The sequence below is a fragment of the Ictalurus furcatus genome, chromosome 4, assembly GCF_023375685.1.
Source record: "Ictalurus furcatus strain D&B chromosome 4, Billie_1.0, whole genome shotgun sequence".
In the NCBI taxonomy this organism is placed as follows: domain Eukaryota; kingdom Metazoa; phylum Chordata; class Actinopteri; order Siluriformes; family Ictaluridae; genus Ictalurus; species Ictalurus furcatus.
Window position 1 is genome coordinate 33471203 of NC_071258.1, and position 14626 is coordinate 33485828.

General features: G+C 44.6%; 1 protein-coding gene across 1 annotated transcript in view; it reads left to right on the plus strand.

Annotated features, from left to right (window-relative positions):
- Positions 1 to 14388, plus strand: part of tiparp (TCDD-inducible poly(ADP-ribose) polymerase) — a 29868-nt gene extending 15480 nt beyond the window's left edge. Inside the window, exons 3-6 of the mRNA XM_053623698.1 lie at positions 3093 to 3297; positions 4251 to 4438; positions 10605 to 10865; positions 13539 to 14388. Coding sequence (XP_053479673.1) covers positions 3093 to 3297; positions 4251 to 4438; positions 10605 to 10865; positions 13539 to 13986 — 1102 coding nt within the window. The 3' untranslated portion in view covers positions 13987 to 14388. The remainder of the gene's footprint in view (positions 1 to 3092; positions 3298 to 4250; positions 4439 to 10604; positions 10866 to 13538) is intronic.
- Positions 14389 to 14626: the final 238 nt, after the last annotated feature.

Consider the following 14626-nt stretch of genomic DNA (forward strand, 5'->3'; position numbering starts at 1 on the left):
ATAGATAAATGGATAGATAGATAGATAGATAGATAGGTAGTGAGATAGATGGATGGATAGATAGACAGATAGATAGATAGTGAGCTAGATAGATAAATGGATAGATGGATAGTGAGATAGATAGATAAATGGATAGATGGATAGTGAGATAGATGGATAAATGGATGGATAGATAGATAGATAGATGCGTAGATAGATATACATACATCCAAATTGGCAAACAGAAATACATACATACATTCATACATACAGATAGATGGATGGATGGATGGATGGATTGAAAGCGAATAAACAAACAGATCAACAAATAGACACTTAGAGAGACAGACCGATGGATAGAGAGACAGACAGACATAGAGGCAGATAGACATGCAGCACAACATAGATAGATAGATACAGATGGATAGATGGATACAGTAGACAGACAGATGGATGGATGGATGGATAGAGATGCAGCCAGACATACAAATTGGCAAACACACATATATACAAATAGATGGATGGATGGATTGATTTATTGACTGAAAACAAACAAACAAACAGATAAACAAATAGACACTTAGAGAGACAGACAGACATAGAGGCAGATAGACATGCACCACAACATACAGATAGATAGATAGATAGATAGATAGATAGATAGATAGATAGATAGATAAATGGATAGATAGATAGATAGATAAATGGATAGATAGAGAGATAGATAGATAAATGGATAGATAGATAGATAGATAGATAGATAGATAAATGGATAGATAGAGAGATAGATAGATAAATGGATAGATAGATAGATAGATAGATAGATACATGGATAGATAGATAGATAGATGGATAGATAAATGGATAGATAGATAGATAAATGGATAGATAGATGGATAGATAGATGGATAGATAGATAGATAGATGGATGTCTGCAGTAATGGCTGCCTTGTTTTCTTGTCCTTCTTTTTCTGCGTGTTTGCTCTGAGTTGTGTGTTTGTTGGTGAAGAGACGCGCTCTGCTCGTGGTCTGTTTGGGACTCGGATGGTGCGACTCGCTCAGGCGTGCGGTGTGCCGGAGGTCTAGCGGACGCTGTAGCGTCTGACCCAGCCGGCGTGTTCTCTCCGTCCCTGTGTCCACGTTGTAGTCTGAGAGAGGTCGGGTCGACGCTCTGAGGGACCTCGTCTCTGTTTAGTCATGCCGTTGTGTTTGTTTAGATGTCGAGAACGTTGAACATGTTTAGTCTGACTCGTGCCTTGTTCTGTGTGAGGGGCTAAACATTCTAGTCCTCCCTTCCTGTCAGCGGTGGCCATGTTTTGACTCTGTCTCTGTCTCTGTCTGTTCCCGGCTTGACGTGATTAATGAGCTGTGGGCTGAGCCCTGTCTCTCTGCCACACGCTGTAATTATGAAAGTTAAACCAGTTAGTTTTGCTCTGACAGGACCGAGTGAGATTCGGGTTACATCCGTGCTAGGCGAGGAGTCTTTTGAGTCAGGTTTAACCCGTTGTGGTGATTGAGGCGACCGCCCTGACATCAGAGCCCTTCTAAAATTACCCGTGGGAACCCGTTCAGATTCACACCGCTAAACTTCTAAGCTAGGTATGTTTAGCTAATGCTAATTTTCCAGCTATTGGAGTAACAACAGCTTATTTTAGACTTAGTTTTTTATTTTTTTAAATTGTTTAGCCACTACAGAGATAAATAGCTAGCAAGCGAGGCTAAGACATTGAGGGAAACTGGCATTTATGTTAACAGATAATAATAATAATAATAATAATAATAATACACAGGGTTTTTTTTTTTCTTTTTTGACGTTTCTCATTTCCTTCCTTTTCTCTGTTTGTGTCCTGGTCAAACTTTGACTCACTGCGGAACTCGGACATGAATGAAGAACAGGCCATGGTTTAATTGTGTGTGTGTGTGTGTGTGTGTGTGTGTGAGAGAGAGAGAGAGAGAGAGAACGAACAAGTTCCAGCCTGTTGATTGGCTCTAGCTTTGAGTCTGCAGCTCTGGTCAGAATTTTAACCCATGACCTGTAATCCTCTTAGAGTTTGGTGTTTTTATAGAGAGCGTGATCGACGAGGCTGTCGCTGGAAAAGAACAGACAGTTCGGCCCAGAACCTGACCTGATAAGCTTGTGTGTGTGTGTGTGTGTGTGTGTGTGTGTGTGTGTGTGTGAAAACAGTCAGTTGGCTCAAACTCATTGCTCCAAGTGACACACGGTCTCTCTGGATGCTCCGACATGCGCAGTGTTTACCCTAGAGTTCGATTGCAGCGAGACAGTTATTCGACTCTGAATCGACTCGACTCTGAATCGACTCGGCCGCAGGAGCCGAATCAAATGAACGTCACGTGTTCTGGGTCGTGGCGTTTTTGTTTTTGTAGATGCGAGCTGCTGAACCGAACAAAAGGAACGCAGCTGCAGCGCTGCAGAAATCTCACGTGTCCTGGAGATTTGGATCGGAAATAATTAATTTCTTTTTCATTTCTATTCCGAATTATCGAATCGTTTATTTAGCGCTGATTCCCTGTTCTCTGTGTTTGGGTCGATTTTTCGCGGAGTGCTTTTTTTTTTTTTCTGATTTCTTCACACACTTGATAAAGGTTTGCTTAGTATTTATTTTTTTTTCCACCGCTGTACGTTTTCAGCTCCACACATCCCTCAATTAACTTATTATTTCATTGATTGATTGATTGATTGGTGTTTGGTTAATTATGTGGCAAATGGCACACGAACTAAAGGTATCGATTTCACTCCGGTTCGGACTCAGGATACGGACTAACGTTGTTTAAAACTCCCACTGTGACTTCACACACACTCTGGATCTAGAGCTTGACTAATATTGCCACACACACACACACACACACACACTGAATTAAATATTTTAAAACAAACCTAGTTGAGAAACAATGTACCTCATAATGTATCACCAATATATATACGTTTACGCATCGTATACATTATGAACGTCCTTTCTATTAAGAGTAAGAGCAGTACGGCGTTGTGTAGACGATCTCAGTCGTATTGGGTATATGTGTGTGTGTGTGTGTGTGTGTGTGTGTGTGTGTGCGCGTGCATCATTTAACTATGACGTTTCCTGTCTTGTACACAGGGGTCGAGTGTTTATGCTGGACTTCAGTGCCATGAGGGTGTGTGACATGGAGTTCGACCTCGTCAGACGGTTGTCCACACCCTCCAGCTTCGGAGCCGTGGACCCCAGCACAAGCCCCGCCTCCAGCACAAACCCCGCCCCCAACTATCTCACAGTGTGGAAATATTACTGCAGGGATAACTTCGGCTGGAGGGAGTACTCCGAGGTGAGACGCCACAGCGACACACACATTAATTGTTAACTTGTGTATGAACTAAAAATATTTTAGTTCGCTCACATTATAGCGGCTTGTAAACAGTCGTTCATTAACCAGCCTCCAGAGAGAGAGAGAGAGAGAGAGAGAGAGAGAGAGAGAAATGCAACTTTTCATGTTACTAAGAAATCCGTGTCAGGGGAAAAAAAAAGCGCTGACGCTGGAGACTCCTTCCACGAATGTTAAATCAGCATGTCTTTTGCAGAAAACGTCACCATATGTCTAGGAGCTGTTACTATAGAAACGATACAGTAATTGGAACGATTGCATGAGTACAAATCTATAAATATTTGCTAATTATTTTGCTAATAACGTGTAATTGAATTGTTGTTATATATATATATATATATATATATATATATATATATATATATATATATATATTTTTTTTAATTATTCCATTTATTTGCAGTCATTTACCGAAACACACACTGAGCGGGTCAGCGAGGCGATTTTAAACATTGAATCAACCCGAATTTATTTGACAGTCCGTGTAATTTAATGTCTGTGAGTCCATTTGGTGTGAACACAGTGTGTGTGTGTGTGTGTGTGTGTGTGTGTGTGTGTGTGTGTGTGTGGGTGGATGTTGGCTCTCACACATAACCAGAGGAAACATTGTGTTCTGCCCACACACAGACGTCTGAAATCAATCCGTTGCATAAGTGTTTTTTTTTTTGTCTTTTAAATAAAGCTATTTATTTCCTTTTCGCAAAATCTGGACTGATGGATGCGGTCTGACTCGCACTCCAGATGAAGCTGGCGGGAGAGCGTGAGAACGGGACGAACGTGTCCGGGTTCTCGCTCGACTCTCGTTTATTTTGGGGCTGTTTCTCTCTCTCTCTCTCTCTCTCTCGCTCAGTGTATAATAAGCCCTCTCATGTGTTTTTGTTCCGGTTTCCCTGCAGCCTGTGGTGCGTTTGATAGAGGAAGCGACCGAGCGGGGGCTGAAGGAGGTGCGCTTCATCACACTCCAGAACCAATACATCCTGAATATCCGCGAGGGCTTCCAGCAGAACGCCGTCTTCGGTTTCCGCCGCCAGATCAAAAAACGACCCCACTTCATGTCCTCCATTAGACTCTCGCCCTACCTACAGTGAGTATCCCTGTCCTCATAACGTCCTCTTCATGTCCTCCATTAGACTCTCGCCCTACCTGCAGTGAGTATCCACATCCTCATAACGTCCTCGTAATGTCCTCGTAACGTCCTCATAATGTCCTCCATTAGACTCTCGCCCTACCTGCAGTGAGTATCCCTGTCCTCATAACGTCCTCGTAATGTCCTCGTAACGTCCTCATAATGTCCTCCATTAGACTCTCGCCCTACCTGCAGTGAGTATCCACATCCTCATAACGTCCTCGTAATGTCCTCGTAACGTCCTCATAATGTCCTCCATTAGACTCTCGCCCTACCTGCAGTGAGTATCCCTGTCCTCATAACGTCCTCTTCATGTCCTCCATTAGACTCTCGCCCTACCTGCAGTGAGTATCCCGGTCCTCGTAACGTCCTCATAACGTCCTCATAACGTCCTCGTAACGTCCTCATAATGTCCTCCATTAGACTCTCGCCCTACCTGCAGTGAGTATCCCCGTCCTCAGAACGTCCTCTTCATGTCCTCCATTAGACTCTCACCCTACCTGCAGTGAGTATCCACGTCCTCATAACGTCCTCGTAACATCCTCGTAACGTCCTCATAACGTCCTCATAACGTCCTCGTAACGTCCTCATAACGTCCTCCATTAGACTCTCGCCCTACCTGCGGTGAGTATCCACGTCCTCATAACGTCCTCTTCCTGTCCTCCATTAGACTCTCGCCATACCCGCAGTGAGTATCCACGTCCTCATAACGTCCTCATAACGTCCTCGCGCACCCCAACACTACAGTCTGCAGAGTCCGGTCAATTTTCAGATCAAACAGGGCGACACGTCTGCATCGTTACCCCGTCGTGGTCGTGCTCGTGGCATCGGTAGTCAGGTCTCGGGCCGTGCAATACGATCATACAATATCGATATCGCGATACAACGTCATGAGATATCGTAAATATGGTCGGTATTCGTGTAACAATTACAAGCTCTGGTTGTATGCTGGATTTTTACAAGCTCCGTGTCAGTGTTTCATTTATTTTCTCTAAATCCTTTTTCACACTTTCGTTATATTATATTGTGATACGTCTAGTAAATTACAGTCGGCGATATACAGTCTAATCCAGTTCGACTGGAAATCTAAAAATTGTTTAGTATTTTTTTAAATTTTATTTACATTTCACTGTTAAATCATTTCTTCTCCGAGATACGGTGAATACCGTCGGTATTTTTATAACAATTTCAAACTGACTGGAATCAGCAGAACTGGATACTGACTGTTTTTATGGGTAAAATGTTATCGTTTTGTACAATTTGTTGAATTTCACTTCCATTTCTCTGAATTTTTGTAGATAAAAACATAATTGAACTATTTGTTTTTTTTAAAATGAACTCTTCTACATTCCTGTCGTGAAACATTAGTGTACTAGGACCAGGTGTATCGTGATATCGCGGGTATCGCGATATATTTTAACAACATTTTCAAACACCGAACGATAACAACAAACAGCGATGTTAAAATCCCGTACCGAATCTTTCGAAATGTTTAAAACATTTCTTAATTGATCCTTTTTATTTTAAACAAAAGAATCGTTCACCTCAGGTTTTCAGATTTAAAAAAAAAAAACAAAACAACGCTACGGTTCTCCGTTTCTCCAAACGGTTATACCATGGGTCGGAACACGATCCAGTTATACCATGGGTCGGAACACGATCCAGTTATACCATGGGTCGGAACACGATCCAGTTATACCATGGGTTGGAACACGATCCAGTTATACCATGGGCCCGGAGGTTTGGCGGCGCGTGCTTACTTTAATGTCTGCCCTGAGGGGACATTTAGCAAATGTCGCTTCTGAAAGAAAGACCACGCCGGGTCACGTGTAGATCGAGAATCGTCTCGGCCTCGCGGTATCAGATCAGATCGTACATCCAGGACACATCGGGGTTTAGTCTTTATTAATGATGCACAGCGTGGAGATGTTTGTTCATAATGAAATGAGAGAAATGAATGTGAAAATGAAAGGGAACAAAAAAAAAGAGAGAGAGAGAGAGAGAGAGAGGTCGCTTTCCTCTAAAACGAACGGTAAAACTTTTTTAGAAGTGCTTTAGGCTGTATCTCAGTGCTACAGTTATTATATTTTATTGGTTGTCTGCTTGTAACGGTAAATGAATCAATAAATAAATCAATAAAAATCTCCACGGCGTAGTCCAGGATTGGTCTGGCTCTAACAGGAACGGAAACAGAAGAGAAACGAATGCTCTGTCATAGTGAAAGCACGGAACCCTTTGTTCTGATTTCCCCTTCTGCAACATCCCTTCATCGGATGCCTGATTATAAACAACCTCCTGATTTCACTTTGAAACCCAAGCCGCTTCGGTGGTGAAAGCACGGCAGCTGCGTTTGCGCCGTTTCCCCTCTGCGTGTTACTGATAAAACGAGAAGTCTCCTGCTTGCCAGACGCTTTCGCCCTGTCTGTCCGTGCGAGCGTCCGATCGTCCCTGTCTGTTCGACGACTCCGCCCGGGTACACGCCGTACTTCCAGAACATTCGGACGCGCGCGGCGGCTTAACCCATACCTGCCCGTCTGCCCAGCTGGCTCGCTCGGCCGGAGACGCACTCCAGAGGAACAGATGGAGAGCAGCAGATGTGAAAAGGAGAAATGGAGAGAGAGAGAGAGAGAGGAGAAAAGCGTAAATCGCTTCCAGACCGTTGAGGCTGGGCGAATGAGAGAGGAACGTGACCGTTTGGGAAGCAGGGTATTTTTTTTTTTTTTTCTTTCACTGTTGCGTCTGCCTCACTGTGAGTTCGACTCTGATTGACTTTATCTGTCCTGAAAGAACGAGAAGAGAAAGCTCGGCTTTGCGGTTAATCGCAGAGCTCCGTGTCGCGTGTCTGAATGGCGCGTTTGAGAGCGTTCGTTCTCGTCCGTCGGTGTTACGGACGCCGTTGGGGAAAAAAAAATTCCGGAAATAATTTACCGTTATAGTCTGTTACTTCTAGGAAAAGTACGACACGTTCTGATCCCGCGCGAGTCCCGTGTCCATCCCAGTCCTTCGCACGCAGCAGAAAATCGAGGAAACGCCGCGATATTCGGAAGGGCTTTTCAAAATGACCGCGGATTCGGGCCGAGACACGTCACGTGACATCATCACATTCAGCTAAAGCCTTCTTCGAGTCACGTGCGTCGAACACGAGTATAGCTAAAAGGCCTCGTTGACCAACAAACGTCACGGCGAAAGAGCGTGCGAAACTACCGCGTGCGATTGCGATTTCGCCAATTCGAGTAGTTTTCCGGCAAAAAAAAAAAATCACGAAAAACGCAGCTCTATTCGTTCGGAAGAAGGCGGAGTTATGCTGCCGGAATGTCGCTTCCTCAGACTGCTGTTTATACGCCGTCTCATTCGGTCGCGGTTATTCATATCTTTTCATCAACCGCTCAGACACGGCACCGCGGCTCTCCGTCGAACGCATACCTCTAAAAACGCACCGTCTACGATCTGGCCTTTATTAAAGTGGACCGCCGCGGGCGAGAAATCCCGGGGACTTAAAGTAGAACTTGACGACCTCGGCTTCTTTGTTTATTTTATTCACACCTCGCTGCGAGCGTGGTCGGGGTCATGGATAGGCGGATAGGTGCGATAAGAGCACAGTGTGGCTGGAACACGGTGTGCCGAGAACCCGGGGTGGGAACCTTTGTCCTGAGCGGCAGCTTGTCTGCGCATTATTGCTCAGCAGAAAGCATTAGGCTCGCCTCACACACTCACACACACTTTCATAAGATTTTACACACAGACACATCGTTTAAACTTCACACATATTTTATATATATTTATATCCTGTGACGTTATCCTATAACTTCCTTGTTCTTCTCAGAAACATATGGGAAATAGTCCCCAATGACTTTAGGAGTGGCTGTGAACACACACACACACACACACACACACTCACACACACTCACTCACAGAGAATGGGGCAGGTCTCAGTAGAACAAAGGTTGAGGATGACTCAGTAAGCAGTCATGCTGACTGAAGCAATCAAGTCTACCTGGCTGGAATGTACAAACACACACACACACACACACACACACACACACACACGTCAGAAAGAGCGAGAGAGAGAGCACAAACAATCATGACCCCAATCCAACAAACACCTGCGCTCCCAGACATCATCTCAGACTCCAGACAGAAAAGCAAAGACGTTTGGACGTTGTTGGTTTTTTTTTTTTCCCGGTCCCTCGGCTTAGCGCAGTGTGTCCTCACGTACTCGTCACGCGCGTACACGTGAACGGAAATGAAGAGAAAATCTAAACACACCCTTTCTGTAAAATGCCAGGCTAATGCCGCTGCTGTGCCTGGTCATGCCTGTACGCACTGGTATACCGGTTCAGTACGGAAGTTGTTCCAACATGCCGGTCACGTTTCTGCTCTGCTCTGCTGTGCTCTGCTCTGCTCTGTTACACGCTCCCATTTGAACGCGAAGTTAAAAACACGGCGTCGGAATGACGTTTGAACTCCTTCGAACGCCACACGATCCGGCGAATTCATTACCGCTGCGTCTGAGCCTGGTTTACTCCTTTTTAAGGCGTTTACATCCCCGTTTTTCCGTTTAAAAAAAAAAAGAATAATAATTCAGAGCGTGTTAGGTGTGAGAGTCTCGTGTGGTAATTAGCAGCATCTAAGATGACGCTGAGTAAGCCAGCTGACGTAACTTGACAAAAGATAGTGATACAGTATTCAAAAGCAGGCTAGTTAGCATATCGTTTTCCTACTGGTAAATACTTAGCAAAAAATTTTAGCGTTAAGCGTTCGTTAATGCTGAAGCACACCCGTTTTAGCATTATTAATCACTGCTAAAAAGGCAGCTAGCTAACGGCTAACGTAGCTAATATATCTATTTTTTATTTATCGCACACATATTTATGCATGTAGCTAATACTGAAATCCCAATCCATCCAGAAATCCTCTCCAGACTGTGTGTGAGAAATGTGAGCTAGTTTGCTAGCTGGTTAGGTAAAATGGCTAATGTTAGCAAGAAAATCATGGTTGTTACGCTAACATCAGATTTCGACAGGTTTGCCTACTGGTCAATAAGTAGTATCATTTGCTAATAATGAAATGTCAATCTATGACAAATACTGTACATGCTAATTTACTGGCATATTACTAGCCAGGCGGCTAACATAGCTAACGTTAGTGACCCAAGTCATGGTTGTTATGGGAACATGAATTGCGAGTTTTTTTTTTGTTTTATTCGCCAACACTGATATCCGTGAGAAACGTTTGCTAGTTTACTAGCGGATAACTAGCCAGCTAGCGAACGTGGCTAATGTTTTTGCGAGAAACGTTTTGACCAGTTTGGCTACAGCTTCCCAGAAATCCCACTCGTCGTTATGTGTGACGTGTGAGCTAGAAGTCAGCTAGCCGATCAAACTAACACGGCTAATATCGGCGGTAAAATAACGTCGCGGGTGTCATGGTAATGTTAGATTTTGGCAGGTTTGCGTACTGGTAAACAAACGGCTAATTTATCATTCTTCCGGTCATGTCCGTCTGTGAGGAAAAACAAGCTAGGTTATCAGCAGATAACTAGCCAGCTAGCGAACGTGGCTAATGTTAGCGATAAACAAAGTCGTGGGTGTGTCGTTAACATTAGCGTTACGATTTGACAGGCTGGTGTTTAATAATTCGCTGAGGGAAAAACTGAGTGATAATGAGAGCTCACTCGTGGGACAAATCTAGGATAAAGATGCGCTAGTTCACAAGCACTCAACTAGCCCGCTAGCTAACATGGCTAATGTTATTCATTAAGAAAAACTAAACATCAGCTGCTTTGGTATATGTTTTTGTCAGCTAATAAATCAAGAGCTGTAATTTTTCAGTATTAACTGCTAACACTGTGAGAAATGTGGGCTAGTGTGCGTTAGCGGTTAGCTAACCGGCTAGTTATTTAGGATGGCACTAGGACAGTAGGACTGACATTAATGGTGTAAAGATGTTCCTTAGCATGTTGAAGTGAATTGTGGTTAAAATGACACCTTTGTGGGGAACTTTAAACTTCTTTGAAGCAAATGATATGACGTGAGCTGTAAAAACGTAGCAGATTGAAGCTCCTACACCGCCGAGAGCTGGAACAGTCTGGTAAATTGTGTTGTTTTGTTTTGTCTTTCTGCAGGACTCTCGGAGGTCTTTGCACTCTAGAAGTCGCCGGGCCGCAGCCCCTGTCGCCCACGTCCACCTCGGGACCTCGGCTTTTCCCCGAGACGTGGGTTCCCATGAACCCTGAACAGGACTTTATGCAGGTGCCGGTGTCGCGCGAGGACCGCAGCTACCGCACCGTCTACAACCTCTTCCACAAAACCGTGTCCGAGACCAAATTCCGCATCCTGAAGATCCTCCGCGTCCAGAATCCGTTTCTCTGGGAGAAATATAAGAGGTAACGGAGAACGACTCGACTTGTTGTCGCTAGTGATGATTTCTGTGGTTTTATGTGTGTTTATGCTAATCTGAAGCATTAGCTCTCACTGTACGCCTTTTAAGATTTTCGCCTGAATGGGGTAAGACTCCCAACACCTAAACGACGACGGTAGCTCCTGAAACGACTAGCGTTAGCATGTGTGAAGGTGCTCACAGCGCTAGCGGTTCCAGCTAGCATCTTTTAATCTCCGCTATTTCCTGTGCAATCATCTCTGCTGTTATGACTCTGATGTTGGTTTTGTGCTCTGGTACAAACCACGGTAACAGCCCTCACATATTTTTAAGACGGAAACAGGTGTGTGTGTGTGTGTGTGAGTGTGAGTGTGATTAAGTTCAGAAGCACACGTGAAATGTGGAACATGCTCAGAGGAAGTTTGAGGGGGAGGAAGAGGTGTTAAGAGTCATACTGCTGTGTGTGTGTGTGTGTGTGTGTGTGTGGGAGGAACGTGATGTCGGGGTCCCAGGTTCCAAGCTGCTGTTGTTTTTTAATATGCCATCGTCATGGAAACACAGATCTAGGGGGAAAGTTGTCAGAAAGGTGGGCTGGAACTGGATCGTGTGTGTGTGTGTGTGTGTGTGTGTGTGTGTGCGTGACCGTGCTGCAGGTTTAGATCCGTGACATCTCCTGAGGTTGTGTGTGCATGTGTGTAGTCCTTGTGGGTTTGATGGTGTAAAGTGTCATCATCAGCGAAATGTAGTGTTGTAGCAGCAACCGTGTGTGTGTGTGTGTGTGTGTGTGTGTGTGTGTGTGTGTGTGTGTGTGAGAGAGAGACAACAAGCCTCTAGATCTATCAGTACTTTTCCACCACAGGATCACAGGAACTTTAGGTGCCTTTCCACCCCAGACAGTAGGCCTAATTATAGTTCTGGGAACCTTCTGAAAGTTCCTGATCCAGAGTTGGTACTTTCTCTTTCTCTCTCTCTCTCTCTCTTTCTCTCTCTCTCTCTCTCTCTCTCTCTCTCTATTTGTTTCTGTTTTTCACTCATTTTCAATCTTTTCCTCCATTTTTGTTTCTGTCTGTCTCGGTTTCTTTTTTCTTTCTCTTTTCTTTAAAACCATTTAAAAAAATTTCGGTTTTTCACTTCTTTCCCAATTTTCTCCCCCTTTTTCTTTTTTTTTTTTTTTTTAAATATTTTATCCTCTTTTCTCGCATTTCTCATGTTCGTAATCTTTTTTTCAAAAACGTTTTTCTCTCCTTTTTTCGTTAAACTTCTCTCTCTCTTTGCCTCGGTTTCTTTTTTTCTCTCTCTCTTTTTTTAAATCTCTTTTCACTTGATCTGTTTTCTATTTTTTCTTTTTCACTTCTTTCCCACTTTTCTCCTCTTTTCTCTTTTTGTCCCCTTTTCTTTGCCCTTCTGTTATTTTATTAAATATTCTCCTGCTTTTCTCACGTTCATACTCTTTTTCTTTTTAAACTTTTTTTTTTTCTTTTTTCTCTGTTTTCCCTCGTGTATCTCATTAATCTCTTTTTACTTTAAAATACATATATATATTTATTTCTCTCTTTTTCTTCTTCTTCTTGCCCTTTCTCTCTTTGTTCCCTATTATTATTTTTTGTTTTTTTTTTGGTTATGGCAACCTTGCACGTTAGAAATTATCATCATTTCTCTTTTTCCGGCATTTTATCCCTTTCTGTCTCTCTTTTCTCTCTTTTTTTTCCTCCTTTTTTTCCTGTCTGTTTATCACTGGTTTTGATAAAGCAACGGTGAGTGTTGCTGAGGAAGGAAATTCTTTCTCTGAAGAGGACGGAAATAGAGAGAGATGTAATATGTTCAGGGTGTGTGTGTGAGAGAGAGAGAGAGAGAGAGAGAGAGACTGTGCTGTGACTAACTGGGACTGGTGTGTATCTACGGGTCGCCAGAGGTCAGTCACCATGGCAGCGTGCTTGGCGTAACCACACACTCTCTCACACACACACACACTCACACACACTCTCTCTCACACACACACACACTCACACACACTCTCACACCCCTGTTGTTGGTGGTGTTTGCTGGGGTGTGGGCGGTGTTTGCTGGGGTGTGGGTGGCGTTTCCTGGGGTGTGGGTGGTGTTTGCGAGAGTGCTGTTTATTTTTAGGGACGTGGAGTAATCTCTGATCCCATTAATGAATTTTCCGGCCTGTTTTCGGGCGAAGCTGCACGAAACACGCGGCCGTGGTGCGCAGGCTTTACGCAGCGCATGAGCAACACGTGTCCATATTTTTTTTCCGAACGAGAAAAAGACGCAGCTCGTGGCGTTACGGAGAAACCGCAGCACGTCAGCTCCCCAGTCTTAAAACTTACAGCTGTACTTCAAAGCGCTGACACTGGAGACTCCTTCCCTACACATCAAACACACAACCTCAGCAAATCAACCGGACTTTGTTCTTGGCGAAATAAAAAGCGTTATTATTATCATCATCATTATGACGCTTAGTTTACGCAGCTCTGTAATTCTTCGTGTTAGCATGAGCGCTAGTAATGTCTGTTTCAGGAGCGCATGGGTCCAGTTTGCATATTGTCTTCAGGCTGTGATTATTTGCATACCGTCCCGGTTCTGTCACATTCCAGTTAGTGAAGCATTGTGTGGCTAACTAGCGTCTCTCTCTCTCTCTCTCTCTCTCTGTCTCTCTCTCTCTCCCGGCTCACAGGAAGAAGGAGTACATGTCGCGGCGCATGTCGGAGACGGAGCGCCTGCTGAACGAGCGTCACCTGTTCCACGGCACCTCGCAGGACGTTGTAGAGGGCATCTGCAAGCACAACTTCGACCCCCGCGTGTGCGGAAAGCACGCCACCATGTTCGGCCAGGGGAGCTACTTCGCGCGTCGGGCGGCGTACTCGCACAGCTTCGCGCGCCGCTCGCCGCGCGGCCTCCACTACATGTTCCTAGCCAAAGTGCTGACGGGAAAGTTCACGGTGGGGAACCCGGGCATGCGCCGGCCGCCCCCGCTGTGTCCTCGCCAGCCCGCCGGAGACCTCTTCGACTCGTGCGTGGACAACTGCGTAGACCCGCAGATCTTCGTCATCTTCAACGACGACCAGTGCTATCCGTATTTTATCATCCAGTACGAGGAGGTGGCCAACACCGTCGCCATCTGAGCGCTCGGGAGGAACGTCGTCGTCGTTTCGGTTGGAAGTCGCGGACTGTACGGACCGTTTAGTCGGCGGCGTGTGCATGTTTGAGGAAATGACTTCCAGGCTTCCGTTCTGCACCGGCGTGCGTCCGTGTACGACTCGGACCCCGCTTTCGGTTCTACGACACACTAGGGATGTCGCTCGGGCTCGATGCCGTCATCGAAGCGTTGACTTTTTTTGTTTTTGTTTTTGTTTGTTTGTTTGTTTAAGACTCACGCCCCTCCCCCATCGCCGCCATCCATTTTCCGTAGTTCATCGTTTGTTGTACATATGCTTTCCTTGTTTATATTTGAACTGTGTGCCTTTTGTTCATAAAAAATTATTTATGTTAGTTAACGTAACGAATAAAGATTGAAAGTGAAGGTGCGCTCGTGTCTTACTCCTCCTTCCATCGTCAGATAAAGTACACAGACTTTCCTAAACCTCTGAATCTATTACTGAAGAACACGCCGGTTAATTCTTTCCTATGAAGTCAAAAGTTTTTGGACACACAGTGCCTTTTTTTTTTTTTTTTTTTTTAAAGTTTTATTATAGTTTATAAATGAGAGACGATTAAGTAAAGGGGGAAATCCATCAAGTCTCTGAGGTGAGTGCACTTCCTGTA